The sequence below is a fragment of the Sus scrofa genome, chromosome X (assembly GCF_000003025.6).
Source record: "Sus scrofa isolate TJ Tabasco breed Duroc chromosome X, Sscrofa11.1, whole genome shotgun sequence".
Lineage (NCBI taxonomy): Eukaryota > Metazoa > Chordata > Mammalia > Artiodactyla > Suidae > Sus > Sus scrofa.
Window position 1 is genome coordinate 45,974,923 of NC_010461.5, and position 15,864 is coordinate 45,990,786.

The 15,864-nt window shown below is 42.5% G+C and overlaps 1 protein-coding gene across 12 annotated transcripts in view; it reads right to left on the reverse strand.

Annotated features, from left to right (window-relative positions):
* The window catches only part of KDM5C (lysine demethylase 5C), a 34,404-nt gene that overhangs the window by 6,111 nt on the left and 12,429 nt on the right, over window positions 1-15,864 (reverse strand). For 10 of the 12 annotated variants that reach the window (XM_005673632.3, XM_013986146.2, XM_013986145.2 and 7 more), the window contains 9 exon segments: window positions 15,442-15,561; window positions 15,151-15,309; window positions 14,090-14,271; window positions 13,828-13,990; window positions 5,484-5,603; window positions 5,180-5,374; window positions 640-821; window positions 426-550; window positions 152-299 (listed from right to left, as the gene is read on the reverse strand). In XM_005673632.3, the coding sequence (XP_005673689.1) occupies window positions 152-299; window positions 426-550; window positions 640-821; window positions 5,180-5,374; window positions 5,484-5,603; window positions 13,828-13,990; window positions 14,090-14,271; window positions 15,151-15,309; window positions 15,442-15,561 (1,394 nt within the window). 12 annotated transcript variants of the gene reach the window in all.

Consider the following 15,864-nt stretch of genomic DNA (forward strand, 5'->3'; position numbering starts at 1 on the left):
TGCCTGGCCTCCTTGCCCTCCCCAACACTTCCTATTGCAGTGCCTGTCAGCTTCCTGCCTAATGGTACTCAGAGTCCACCCCCGACAGTCCTTTTCCTAGGTGCTGGCTCCGCAGCAGGCTATCTGTGCCCAACACCTCATGCTGCCATACCCAGCTTCCTGGCCGCTGACCAGCCCCAGAGCCCGGGACACACAAGCTTCTGCCTCACTCAGGCAGTTCTTGAGTCGTTGCAGCAGCTCACTGTTAGGAAACCTCCTCTCACGGGCCTCAGACTCTAGTGCCCTCAGCTCTTCAAGACCTGCAGAGAGAATGAGAACAGCAAGGAGTAGGCAGTATTGAGTAAAGGCAGAGGAAGGGGGTGGGGGTACAGAAGAAAAGGGACTAGAACTTGCCTGTGGAGTCCCTCCGTCCCCCCATCACTCACTGCGCTTCCGCCCATCCTCCACCTCCAGGGCCACTCGCACTTTGTTGGCCCAGGTGTCAAAGGACTCAGCCCGGACCTTCAGCTTATGGAGCATGGCAGGGAGCTCATCCAAGGTGTACCGATACCTGGAGGAAGAGGGCAGGGAAGAGCACATCTGGACCAGCTCTGCATCCCCTTCCTCAGCCCACTTCCTCCAGGTAGGCCCCCTGCTCACCGCAGGTACTGCCGGCTACTGGAGCACTTGCAGAGGTCATTGATGTGGGAAAGGCAGACAAGGCCGTCTGGGCAGTCATAGCAGGCTAGGGCTGACAGAAAGCATGTGGTCTTGCACTTGATGCATTGGCGCTCATCATCCGGGAGCAGCTCGAAAGCCTCTCGCTCAGCTTCCGTGATGCCCTGGGGGTGTTCATTATATAGAACCAGAACAGGGCTGCAGAAACCCCTAACTCAGCCACCAATGAGCCCCACGTTAGACTCAAATCTGTGATAAGAGCTATGGAGTTCGCTGGTGGCTCAGTGGGCTAAGGATCCAGTGTTGCCACTTGGGTCACAGCTGTGGTGGGGGGTTCAACCGCTGGCCCAGGAACTTCCCTATGCCATAGGCACAGCCAAAACTTTTCTTTAAATTAAAAAAAAAAAGAGCTGTTGGGGAGACAAAACTCCACAGAGCACACTTCCTCTGTGAAGTTCAGACTAGGGGAATCATATGAAACAGGGCAACATCAGTGTGGGCCGAGAGGAAGAAAAATCAGGTAAGATTCAGATCAGCAGAAAGTGCCTTCAGGTGAGAGAAGGTGAGGAAAGTGGTAGACCCAGGCACCAAAAAGGTGGCAATATGTGAAAGTGACCAAGAAAAGTGTCATGAACGGGGGAACAATGCTGGCTTCCAGGTACTCAGCGCCCACTGTGTTCCAGGAAAGTGTTGCTGGCTACTTAGCAGGTGGGACACTCGGCACACACACCTATAACTTAGACAAATAAAACTCTATGTCCTTGTGTCCAGTGTTTAAAGATAAATATTTCCCCCCAAAAACATGGCCTCCAAACCTAAGCCAATAACTTCATCTGCTGAATAGATGAAGAAAAAGCAATCCATTCCAAAAATGGAAGAAAAGCCAGCTATCTTGGAGTAACTGAAAAATAATACAATACTATACATTATGGACACATTTAGGGATTTTAGAGGGAAATTTTGATTCTAACAGCTTTTGTCTTCTGTACCAACCGAACCTGCATAAGTCCACTGCACATTACAAATGCTGCTCTGTACATTACAAATCTAGCTGTGTTGATACTGAGTAAATTATTTAAATCTCTGGGTTTCAGTTTCCCAATCTGTAAAATGGGAAATAATGGTATTATCTTCACTGGATTATGAGGATTAACAAAAGCAAAGCAACTAAGGACTCAGAAAAGTATTTTAGCACTTAGATATGGAACCTCAGGAGACCCTGAATAGCCAAAGCAATCCTTGAGAAAGAAGAACAAAACTGAAACATCAAATTTCCTGATTTCAAACTATATTACAAAGCTATAGTAACCAAAACACTATGGTAATGGCATAAAAAAAGACACATAGACAAGTGGAATAGAATTAAGCCCAGAAATAATAAACTCTTATATACACGGTCAATAATATTTGACAAGGGAGCCAAGAATACTTAATAGGGTAGCATCTTCAATAAATAGTGCTGGGGAAAATGGATAATCACGTATAGGAGAATGAAACTGGACCCATATCACTCAGGAAAATACATTTGAAATGGATTAAAGACTTAAACATAAGACCTGAAATTGTAAAACTCCTAGGAGAAAACAGAGGGAAAATGCTCCTTGACACTGGTCTTGGCAATGATTTCTTATACTGATACCTAAAGCACAAGCAACAAAAGCAAAAATAAATAAGTGGGACTACATCAAACTAAAGTGTCTGCATAGCAACAGAAATGATTAACAAAATGAAAATACAACCCAGAAAACATCTGCAAACCATCTATCTAATAAAGGGTTAATATCCAAAATATATGAAGGATTCATACAACTCAATAGCAAAAAAAAAAAAAAACGCCAACCTGATTAAAAATCAGGCAGAGGACCTGAATAGATGTTTTCCCAAAGAAGACATACAAATGGCCAATGGTAAATGAAAAGATGTGCAACATCACTAATCATCAGGGAAATGCAAATCAAAACCACAGTATCACCTCGTACCTGTTAGAATGGCTTATTATCATAAAGATAGGAGATAACAAGTGCTGGAGACAATGTGAAGACAAGAGAATCTTTGTGCACTGTGGCAGGTATGTAAATTGGTGCAATTGCTTTAGAAAACAGTACGGAGGCACCTCAAAAAATTAAAAATAGAACTACCTTAAGATCCCACAATCTCCCTTCTGGGTATATAACCAAAGGAAATGAAACTAGGATCTCAAAGAGTTATCTGCACTCCCACATTCACTGCAGCATTACTTAGAATAGCCAAGATATAGGAACAACCTAAGAGTCCATCAACAGATGAATGGATAAAGATGTGGGGGGTGGTCTGAGAATATTTTCAGCTGTAAGAAAGAAAGGAAATCCTGCCATTTGTGATAATATGGATGAACCTTGAGCATATTATACTCAAAGTTAGAGAATGACAAACATTACAGAATATCACTTATATATGGAATCTAAAAAAGCCAAACCCATAGAAACAAGAGTAGAATGGTGGTGGCCAAGGGCTCGGGGGGTAGGGAAATGGGGAGATGCTTGTCAAAGGGTACAAACTTCCAGTTAGAAGATGAATAAGTTTGAGGAATCTAATGTACAGTATGGTGACTACTGGGGGGTAGGGGTGGGGAGGATGGGATAGGTGCTCAACAAATATTCACTGTTATTAGCGCTAATTTTTAGATAAGGATATCTATTTCACAGGCCTATCTCAGGATATTTATCTCACAGGCCAATTTTACTGAGGAAACTAAGTCTCAGAGAGTCAGTAACTTGCCCAAAATAAGAATATGACTGAAGCGTATTTCTACTCTCAAGCCAGAGAATGCTGCTCTTAAGAATGAAGGCCCCAGGTATCCTTGGATCATGGACCTCTCTGAGAAATGGATGCAAGCTATGAGGCCTTTCGCCAGAAAAAGTACTCACATACATGCACACACAATATTTTACAGAGTTTCAAGATGAGGGGGTCCAGAACCCTTCTCTTAGGTAAGGGCCAAGTGTAGAGACCTCTGAAGGTCAGGATGAGAACATCTACTCTTCCCACCTTGCTTTGGCTCCAGGGTCATCATTCAATAATAGCACTTAATAGAGAAAATGATCCTTGGAAAAAGGCAAGTGCTCACAAACTAATATCACAGATTGCTAGGCCCCAGACTTCCAACACTTACCATAGCTGCAATTCTCCTTATAGCTCATGCTCACAGGAAAGTTATAAATGAGCTTTTCTTTAAAATAAGAAAGTATTATCCGGATCCAAGCAGCAAGGGATCCCTCAGAACTAGCATTCCTTTGTAATCCTATGTAGGACTCTCACTAAGTCAATTCCCTAACTGGGCAAGTTTGGAGCTTTTTTTTTTTTAAATGTTGGGGAAAGGTACAGGTTTTATTATTTATTTTTGGCCACACCCCATGGCATGCGAAAGATCCCAGGCTAGGGATCAAACCTGCACCACAGAAGCAACCTGAGCTATTGCAGTGACAACGTCAGATCCATAACTGGCTGTGCCACAAGGGAATTTCAAGTTTGGTGCTTTAAGAAGGTGATTGAATTACATTAGTAGCAGTCCCACCCATCCACAAACACAACTGACACATGTTAGGAGAAATCTACTGAAGGAAGACCACATTCTATTTGGTAATATTACACTAATTTGAGCTACTGAAGCATATGAATGTAAAAAAATGGCATTTCTTAAGAAATGCTCCATGTATCAATCATTTTCTTCATATATTACCAATAACAACAGCTGCTACACTGCAAGTGCAGCAATAGATGCTTCGACATAAACCACCTTACTTAAGCTTTACAACCACCTTGCAAGTTAGATATTTATTCCCACTTTACAGAGTAGGAAAGTGAGACTGAGAGGTTAAGTAACTTGAAAAGGTTATCCAGCTAACCAGCAAGTGAGGGTTTCATATGCCAGTCAATGTCTCTATTTTTTTTTTTTTAGGGCTGCATATGGAGTTTCCCAGGCTAGGGGTCAAATCAGAGCTACAGCCACCAGCCTACACCACAGCCACAGCAACGCAGGATCCGAGCAGTGCCTGCGACCTATACCACAGCTCGAAGCAACGCCAGATCTTTAACCCACTGAGTGAGGCCAGGGATTGAACCCGCAACCTCGTGGTTACTAGTTGGACTCATTTCCTCTGCGCCACAACAGGAACACCTGCCAGTCAATATTTATTTAAACAATGATGGGTTATTTAAATAATGATGAAGAGCAGTGATACCAGCACCTGCTATGGGTCAGTTACTTAACAAATACCATATCTTAAATCCACTCAACTATTCTAAAAGGTAAGCACTATTATAATCCCCATTTTTTCAGAGGAGACTACTCATGCTCGGTGAAGTAAATTAACTTGCTAATGGTTATTGGTAAATGGTAGACCATGGAATGTGGTTTCCAATCCAGATGTGTCTAGTTCTTTTCACTACTCCCCAAGAGTAGAGACTGTATCTTCTACTTCTTTCTCCCCCTACCTCTGCCAGACAAGGATGCCCAATCCAGGGCACTCTACCCACCACCTACCTTCTCTAGCAGGGCCTTTCGTAGACGCCGCTCCTCCTGCACCATGATGAACATTTCCTTATGTACAGCTGCTGCCAGGTTCAGGTCTAGCTTCTCTGGACAGGCAGCCATCTTGCAAATGAGCTCCTCATGGGAGAAGACGCAATATCTTCGAAGCCGGCGGTAGTGCTCAATGCACTGGCGCCCAGCTGGCAGCTGTGGACAGGTTCAAGATTGAGTATGGCCAAGTCTTGAGGCCATGATGCCTCAGCTTCTTCACAACCCTCCTGCTTTTCCCTGCCAGCCCACCACACTCCAGACTTACCCAGTCGGCAGTGCAAAAGTTGACAGCCTCGGCAAAGTTGTAGCCTTGGTTGAAGCCACTGTGGTAAGCTCGGGGAAAGGTAATGACAAATTCTCCTGCACACTGGTTTGTGCGGACAACCTGAGGAAGAAAGCCCAAGGTCACTGAAACAGTGGTTTTCCACAGTCTGCAAAAACCTGATCTAAGTGCAGCATCCTTAAGCGGATGAAGAAAAGCTTTAAGGAAAACAGTCTGACAAGATTCTCAGACCCTCCAACTATGAGAGAAAGGACCAGTGGTCTCTGCGCTCAAAGTTTTGATTTGTGATGATAGGAAAATCTGAGTCAAAAGCAGGAAATGTACATACCAAAATATTTCAACCTTCTTAGTAATTTTTTTAAAAATTCAAAACATCATTCTTCATTAAGCTGGCCAAGCTTTTTTTATTAATAATCATTGTTACCAGCCATATAAGTTGTTTTAAGAGCCAAGCAGATCTACGAGACTTGTTATAAAATCAGCAGGTCCTGTCATTCTCCGTTGCCCAGAACCAATCACTCTTTTTTTGGGGTGGGGGGTGTGTCCTGCTGGCCTACACCACAGCTCACAGCAACGCTGGATCCTTAATCCACTGAGCAAGACCAGGGTTGAACCGTGTCCTCATGGACACTAGTTGGGTTCATTACCACTGAGCCACCACAGGAACTTCCAGAACCAATCACTTTCACCTCTACTGATTGATTATTTTGGCATTTACCTTAACAACTCTAAAATGCCTCTAGACTATGTTAAAAAAAAAAAAAAGTCTCCTATTTTTCAACTTGCTTAGTTTTCTATGCATGTATTAGTAATTTAATCCCAATCTTTTGGACAAGAGTCCAACTCTCCTCTCTCCTATCACTTTTCACCTTTCTGTAGCAGTCTCTTATGGAGTCCTATGATCTGTTTCAATTAGGACCAGCTGCCCTCCCTGGATCGCCACTATCCTGCAATGGATCTCCTGTTTCCTAGATCCCATGTCTTCCTCTTTCTAGGTTTATTCCTTGCTATGCTTCAGCATATCATCCAACAGCTTCCTGAGAACCGGTGGGAAGAACTTTTTCTTTTTTTCTTTTTTCTTTTTTTTTGCTTTTTAGGGCCACACCCACGGCATATAGAGGTTCCCAGGCTAGGGGTCCAACCAGAGACTGTCATTTAAGATCCATCTGGTCATCCTAGGACATTTTTCAACTAGTATACCAATTAGAACCTTGAGCCTACCTAATCTACCTAGTCTGACTTCTTTCTGTATTTTCCCCTGAACCAAGGTCTTCAGACCATAAATCTTAGTCTACATTTTCAGCCTCATTCGGCTGTATGTTTCCTCTATCTGAATTATCTCCCTATGTGCTTTTCCATCCAGGAAGACCTCCCTCCGGGCCTCCTAACAGTTGACAACCACCACACTCTTTTTTTTGTTGTTGTTGTTGTCTTTTTAGGGCATATGGAGATTCCCAGGCTAGGGGTCAAATCGGAGCTGTAGCTGCTGGTTTACACCACAGCCACAGCAATGAGGGATCTGAGCTGCTTCTGCGACCCACACCATAGCTCAAGGCAACGCCAGATCCTTTACCCACTGAGTGAGTCCAGGGATCAAACCCGCGTCCTCATAGGTGATAGTTGGGTTTGTTTCCACAGCGCCACAATGGTAACTCCAAGAATTTTTGTTTTTAAATGTCTCTATTCTACTCTCATAACTTGGTAATTTGACTGCACGTAGAATTCTAAGTTGAAAATCATTTCAAAGGCATGGCTTTACTCTTCGATTCCAATGTTGCTTTTGAAAAGTCTGAAGCCATTCTAATTTCTAATGCTTTCAATTAAACCTATTTTCTCTATCAGGAAGCTTGCAGGACTTTCCTGGTCCAGTGTTTGATATGAAAATTTACCAGCCATACCTAAGTGTGGATCTATTTTCTTTCATGTACTTGGTATGCCATTTGACTGTGGAAACTTTCAGTTCATGGAAATTTTCTTGAACAATTTCCTTAAGGATTTGATCCTTTTAGTTTTCACTTATTTTCTCTTCTCAGATTTCCTATCATTTGAATATTGAACCCCCAAACAAATTCTTTTTCTCTACCTTTTTCCATCTTTATCTTTTTATTCTATTTTTGGGAAGATTTCCTTAATTGTTTATCTTCTAAACTCTTTTTAAAAAATTTTTCACTTCTGCTACCATAAAATTTTCAAAAGCTCTTTTTTGATTTTAGTATGTTCTTCTAAAATACTAAAATACTAAAAGGGAGTGCCTGCTGTGGCTCAGTGATAACAAAACTGACTAGTATCCATGAGGATACAGGTTCGATCCCTGGCCTTGCTCAGTGGGTTAAAGATTTGGCGATGCCTTGAGTTGTGATGTAGGTCACAGATGTGACTCAGATCCCTCACTGCTATGGCCATGGTGCAGGCCGGCAGGTGCAGCTCCAATATGACTGCTAGCCTGGGAACCTCCATATGCCTCAGGTGCAGCCCTAAAAAGAAAAAAAGTATCCTGGGAATTCCTTAGTGGCCTAGCAGTTAAGGACTTGGTATTGTCACTGCTGTGACTCAGGTTATGTCCCTGGTCTGGGAACTTCTGCATGCTGCCGATGTGGCCGAAAAATTAAATAAATAGTGTCTTGTTCATATTTCATGTCTGCAATATATGCTCATTTCTGGAGGCATTATTGAGGTTTCTTTTCCTTTTCTTCTTGAAGTTTGCTTCTCCCTACCTAGCCTCTGTTTGTCCAAGCTGCTTTTTTACTGTTTGGTTCTATTTTGTTTTCTAGAGTCTTCTCAGTTGTCTGTTACTCTGTGGCTGTCTACTTATATATAAGAGTAAGAAATGAAAAGGCTAAATGGAAGTTCTGAGTACACAGGTGAAGTTTATCAACTGTGAGCTTCACTATAGGGTGAAGCTATTTAGTTTGGAAACTCAAGGTCTTTCCTTTTGAGCCAGCTGGATTGCCTGGAAAAAAAACCCTCCCATTTTTTTTTCCTGAAGGCAAAAGGTCTGGCTGCCAGTGTTCTAAGAGCCAAGTGGAGGATGATGACTAGGAACCTCAGCATTCAGTATGTATACAATGATGAATCCTATTAGTTTCACTACACCTCCACCCTCAATTGTACCTAGAAGACCTCAATCCAGAGATGTTCTATTTTAACCTCTTCAAAAATAAACCTCCAGTCTTTTGCTAGAGTAAGGGAGGGTCACATTTCCAGCTGCCCAAAATGGGAGGGGATCCCACAGCTTATATAGGGATAAAAAAGTAAAATCTTTCTCTTTACCCCTTCATCTTTACTCCCCCAATGCCTGGTACCACTGATAACTGAACCTTTGGAGGATTCTGAGGCATAAATCAGATTGGTTCTCCAATGTTCCAGTACTGGCTTAAGATTTAGTTTTCTTATCTGTTTTCTAATTTCTTTTTTCTTTTTTTTTTTTTTTTTTTTTTTTGTCTTTTATGGCTGTACTTGTGGCTTATGGAAGTTCCCAGGCCAGGGACTGAATCCAAGCTGAAGCAATGCTGGATCCTTTAACCCACTGCGCCAGACTGGGCATCAAACCCATGCTGCTGAAGTTGGATTCTTAACCTGCTGTGCCATACATAGCAGGAACTGTTTTCTAGTTTGAAGAATTCCGTTTATTGGGAGCTCCTGCTGTGGCACAGTGGGCTAAGGATCTGGCACTGTCTCTGAAGTGGCATGGGTTTGAGCCCTGGCCAGGAGTAGTAGGTTAAGGATCCAGTGTTGCCACAGATGCAGCTTGGATTCAATAGCCCACGGTGACAGCCAAAAAAAAAAAAAGAATTGTGTTTATCATTTTCTTTTCTTGTTTTCCCTACCTTGTAATTATTTTACCTTTAAGAAAAAAAAAAAAGCAAAAAACCCGGAGTTCCCGTCCTGGCATAGCAGAAATGAATCCGACTAGGAACCATGAGGTTGCGGGTTCGATCTCTGGCCTTGCTCCGTGGTTTAAGGATCCGGCGTTGCCGTGAGCTGTGGTGTAGGTTGCAGATGTGGCTCGGATCTGGCGTTGCTGTGGCTGTGGTGTAGGCCATCAGCTGTAGCTCTGATTCGATCTCTAGCCTAGGAACCTCCATATGCTGCGGGTGCGGCCCTCAAAAGTCAAAAAAAAAAAAAAAAACCTTTGGTGCCATTTTACTGAAGTTTCAGTAAGGAATGCAAGTAGCTAAGTGTATGTTTAATCTGCCATCTTCACTCAAAAGTCTTACAAAGTTTTTTAAGATGAACATTTGATGCTGAAGAAGACACAGTGAAATAAGTACAGTGCTGGAAGGGGACCAATAACCTGCTCTCTGGAAAGCAAAATTGCTAATATATGCCTAGAACCTAAAACATTCACATCCTTCAACCCAATGATTCCTCTGCTAGGATTTTAATTTTTTTTTACATTTTTTTAATATAGTTGATTTAAAACCTCTGCTAGGATTTTAGATTAATGTGGAGACAATTAACATCCTAACAATATTGAATCTTCCCATTCATGAATCAATCCCCACATTTATTCGGGTCATGCATCAGTTCCCACCTCCAATATATTTTCTTCTCAAATCTATTCCTACTTAGAAGCAACATCAATGTTTCTTGTTTATATTACCATACTAGACCCCATTACCAACCACTAGAATTGTCTTCCACCAAAATACAAATCTGACCATGTAATGCCCCTGTTGAGAACTCTTCACTTGAATTCCCATGTCCACATGATAAAAGTCATGGCCCCAACAGGCAAACTCTCACTCTTCCTTCAAGTGCCACCACCTCTACATTTGTAATGCTTTCCTGATCCTCCCTCCACCCCTGCCTTCCTAATTACTCAGTCTGTTGTTCTTCTGTAGCACCTCTATCATTTTATTCCAGTTGTTTACTCACCTCTGTCCTGTACTCAATACATGACTAAAGGCAAGGATTATTTTATTTGCTTTCAGGGTGTTGACCAGAGGCCTTGCACACAGAGGAAGTTGTAGCAATATGTGGTGAATGATCCAGTCCTGGCCTTAATTTTATAGATGCGAAAACTGAGTCCTAGAGAGACCTCAAGTAGCAGAGCAAGAAATAGAACCTATTGTTCCTGGCACCCTCATTTCGGCAATGTTACTATTTCCTTTGCAGTTTTTTAAAAAAAGCTCTACTCACATTCTGCAGCTATTAAATGGTGATCCACAAGTCCATCAACTGGTGAATGGACAAACAAAATGTAGTATACCCATACAACATAATATTATTCCACTATAAAAAGGAATGAAGTTCTGAAAGATGCTATAACATGGATGAACTTCAAAAGCATGCTAAGTCAAAAGCCAGACACAAAAGACCACATATTATTCCACTTATATAAACTATTTATCAAAGGCAAATCTTTAGAGTCAGCATATTAGTAGTTGCCTGGGACCAGGGATTGGAATGGAGAATGACTGCAAAAGGACAAAAGCGATCTTTTGGGGGTGACATAAATGTCCTAAAACTGGATTGTGGTGATGGTAATACAACTGTAAATTTTCTGAACTATGCACTTAAAATGCGTGATTTACGGTATATAAATTATATTGCAATAAAGGTGTTTTTCAAAAAAAGATGGTTATAAACAATTCATGGAGAGGAAGCAAAAATCATTCTAGACCAGTATTGTCCAAAAGAAATTACAGTGCCAGTCACATATGTACTTTTAAATTCTCTAGTAGTCACGTCAAAAGAGTAAAAAGAAACAGGTGAAATTAACTTCAATATTTTTTTTTAGGGCTGCACCTGTGGCATATGGAGGTTCCCAAGCTAGGGGCTGAGTCGGAGCTACAGCTGCCAGCCTATGCCAGAGCTACAGCAACATTGCAAGATCCGAGCCACGCCTGCAAACTACACCACAGCTCATGGCAACACTGGATCCTTAACCCAGGGTTAAAGATGAGTGAGGCCAGGGATCGAACCCACAGCCTCATGGTTTACTAGTCAGGTTCATTTCCCCTATGCCACAATGGGAACTCCAACTTCAATATGGTTTATTTAGCTTAATATATCCATTATATTATCATTTCAATATGTAATTTCTATACTATAAGTATTAAATAGATATTTTACATTCTCTGCTTCATACTACATCTTGAAATTCAACATTTGTTTTATATATACTTCCAGTACCTTTCAGTTGGGACTAGCCATTTTTCAAGAGTGCAAGAGCCACATGTGGCTAGCGGCTACCAATTGGCTAGTGCCATTTTAAATCATTAAACTTAACAAAAGAGGTTATAAATTCCATACACTGATCACTACTATGTCAAAATCTACATAAAAAAGATGGAAACATAACAATATGTAGAAGAAGTAGAGATAATCTATTTCCATTTTTTTTGGAAAGAGGGATGTTTCCTTGATACTGAAATTAATACCCACACCATATATCTATATCTATAAAAAGAAATGGCCTTCTCTCACCAAAGGGGAAGGCAGGCGAGGTGGGGGTAGGTGGCCAAAGATAGCTCTGAGGGAGCTCCAGCTGGCTAAATTGAAACCTGCCAACATGTGAATATGAAAATCAGATGCCCTGGATTGAGGGGATACTCTGAGGTCCAAAAAGCCTGGAGATGCTGGGAACTACCTATAGGAAGGGCAGGGCAGACAGAGAGTAGGGTGGTAAAGCAGCAGCTGGCTAGAGCCATGAGCAGGAGAAATGCTGTGGAGGTGGAAACAAAGGACACATATCTAAAAGTCTGTGATAAAAGTTTTTTTGAAATGTGGTAAGGGTTAAATAGCTACATATTTATATAATTATAATTATGTATATATATATGGATCTTAGCTGTATGGATCCTTAAGGAGAACCTTGTTCTACTCTTACAAGTCTCCTTGATATTGTGGAAAAGAACTGATGCTATGCTGTGGGTCAGGAAGAAAGGAGTCTAAGGGAAGGTCAGACTCAGTGTCTATTTTTGAGAAGCTTATGGTCCTTGATCATTTTCACATCTCGAGCCCTGTAATTACTGAATGGAGTGAGGTAGAAAGGGAAAGGATACTCCCCCTCACTTCCTCAAGTGGAGGAAGGTGGCCACAACTGTGGTAGAATGTTGTTTCTTCTAAATACCTAGATACCCTAATCTTTGATTAGTAACACTAAGATATGTAATAAAAAATACTACTCACAGATTATATAGTATACCAAAACAAGCTGAAGGTGAGAAGAAATTCAGGTGAGGACCACTTGACCTAGTCCACAGTCCTACTGTACAGATGACCAGGGATTTCAAGGAGAAATTAATTCAGAGAGTACTGACTATCTACCATGTCCCATGCATTAGACTAAGTAGACTAAGTGGCAGGACAGCCAAGGCTGCTGGGGCAGGCATGTTTGAAGGAGATGGGGGAGGATTAGCAGCAGAGAATAAGACTCAAAGCAGAGGTACTCACCCCTGCTCTTACAGGATTGTTGATCAGGTTGTTTTAAGATTCATACTAGAAAACTGGCTGATGCTATTCAATTTTAGAAATTCCCTGGAATATAAAGCCCTTTATAGGTAAGCCAGGTTGTATACCCTGAATGGGAGAGAAGTCCATAGAGAAGGAGAACAGGACAAGCCAGGACTCTGGGTTCAGCTTTTTTTTCTTTTTTTAAATGCTGAAAGATACTGGCACTTTTTTTAAGGTTACTTTTTTACCCCAGCTTTACTAAGATATAATTAACATATAATAACTGTGTAAATTTAAGGTATACAACATGTTGATTTAATACACTTATATATTGCAAAATAATTACCACCACAGACCTCTGATCTGTTAAATAAGTAAAAAGACCTACCTACTGCTTGGAGAACGGTTACAATATGGAGGGTACAGCAAAGACTGGTAGTTGTCCTCCTATATTTATTCTTACCCTCTTTCATAATAACATAACTTCCAATTTGTGGCTGGTACATGACCATCCTTAATAAAAATTAGATTTTCCAGTTTTCCTTGTAGCTAGATGTGGCCATGTGACTAAGCTGTGACTAACAGGAGATGAATGGAAATGATGTATGCCTTTAGAAGTTAAGACGACTTGTCTTGCCTGGTCCCCCCTACATTTCCCTCTCCCACTGACTGGAATGTAGATGTGGTAAGAAGCCTTCCCTAAGGCGCTGCTCTCAAACACCTGGCCCAGAGCGCACATCATCACATTGTATATCTAATCACTATTATTTTGGGTCTCTATTAGAGCCATCAAACCTATAGTCCAATTTAGAAAGAAAAGGAATGAGAAAGAGACAGGGGTAGATTCCAGACAATCACCACCACTACCACCACAAGTCATCACTAACTCATTCCTACCCCTTGCTCCTGTTTCCTGGGTACTCACCGGCACACCATGGGACATGAGGGTGTTGGGATTCATGAGGGTGACAAGTTGGTGCAGAAGATCAGGCTGGCTATCAAAGAGCTCAGGTGTCAGCTTCTTCATCACCTCTTCCAAATGTTCTGCTGCAAGTGAGGGTACCCCATACCAGGTCTTCGGCTCACCCCTGGCCAAATAGAAAGGGGACAGTCAGAGTGGGCACACCTGTGGTACAGAAGGAGCCCCACTCTGACTGTTTCCCTGGCTTCCCAGGACCCCAACTCACCAATGGAGGTAGTTAATGGAGTAACTCCAGTGATCCTCAATATGCCAGCAAAAGGCTGAGAAGACCATGCCTACATAGAGCCAGGGCACCTTCATGCCAGAGATATCTGCATTGATGTGGCACAGTACAGACTGCTCCAACACTGGCATCACATTCAGGTTCCAACCACTTGTAGCATATTCCTGTCGGGTGAGGTATTTGTGGAAAAGGGATGAGGGTTTTGCTAAGATGCTGAGATCTTTAGCCCAGGGAACCTTAATTTTGAAGCCACAGACCTTTCTGAAACATCTAAGAAATACTACAGGTTTTCTCCCAGCCGCTCTCAAATGCATACACACAAAATTTCAATTCACTTCACTTTACTTCAATTTTAGGGAGGTTTATAGATATACCTATCCACCAAATACCTGCAAGTTAAAAGCCCTTGCTCTGGACAAAAATGCATACTTCCCCTTGAAACAGGCCTAGGCCCTCATTTTTTCCCTGCATTTATAATCCCAGTCCCTGAACACTTTTTATGAATGAGCCGGGCACCCTGCCAGGCACGTTCGCATACTTTCTTATTTAATTGTTTGTTTGGTTTTTTTTTCATATGGAGGTTCCCAGGCTAGGGGTCGAATCGGAGCTATAGCCGCCGGCCAACGCCACAGCCACAGCCACTCCAGATCCGAGCCAAATGTGCAACCTACACCACAGCTCACGGCAATGCAGGATCCCCAATCCACTGAGTGAGGCCAGGGATCGAACCCGCAACCTCATGGTTCCTAGTTGGATTTGTTGCCACTGTGCCACAATGGCAACTCCCTCTTTTGTTATAAAATTCATGAGGTGACTACTACCCCCACTTTACAAACAAAAGAAAAAGCCAATCTCATGTCAAGAGATTCTATACTAGATACTAGACTGTGTTCTTTACATACGTCATCCCATCTAAATCTCACAGCAACCACATAAGGCAGGTATAACTGTCCCTATCCTATAGAGATACTGCGTTTTTCAGATACTAAAATAACTTGCCTAAGCTTACACATCTCACATATAACCATGAATCATCTACTCACCTCCTCCTCAGGGGTTAGGTGCCGCTTACTGTCACTGACAGGGAAACCACTACCAAATTCTTTGGAATGGATGTCAGCCCCATACTCAACAGTCACATCTTCCTCAATGCTATTCACCAGCCGCCAGAATTCCTTCTCCACGAGTTCTGTGGGCACCATCTAGGAAACAAGGGTAGCAGATGACCACGGCTCATCACGTCCTGGCCCCATTGACCCAGGAGAGCTAAGACCATCAGGCACCAAACACCTACGACCCTAGCCCTGACACTACCCCAGCCCTCCATCACCTACGTGTACGGGCATGTTGAAGTAATCGGCTTTAAAGGAGTCAGCCATTTCGCCAAAGCTCTGCAGAGTGTATTCCCGGGTAGCCTGCTCAAAGCCAAAGGCTTCGGGGGGGCGCTTACACTCCTGAAACCCAAAGGAGAACATGTCACCAAGGCAGAGGCATAGAGGTGGAGAATCCTCAAAAGCGGAGCTAGAATATGGGGGGTAGGAATAAGGAGGGAGAACAGCCCTAGGTCTGTACTGAAGGCCCCTGAGGCAGGCCTCATGTCATAGCTCTACCTTTTTCTCCTAGCACTTCAGTGTAGTCGGTCTCTTCATTCCCCACACGTATTTCTACCATGGTTTTACTCTTCCTTCAGGGCTTTAGTATCTAAACCACGGGCTCTGACTTAAACATACTACCCTATGCTCTTCTGCCACTTTTTC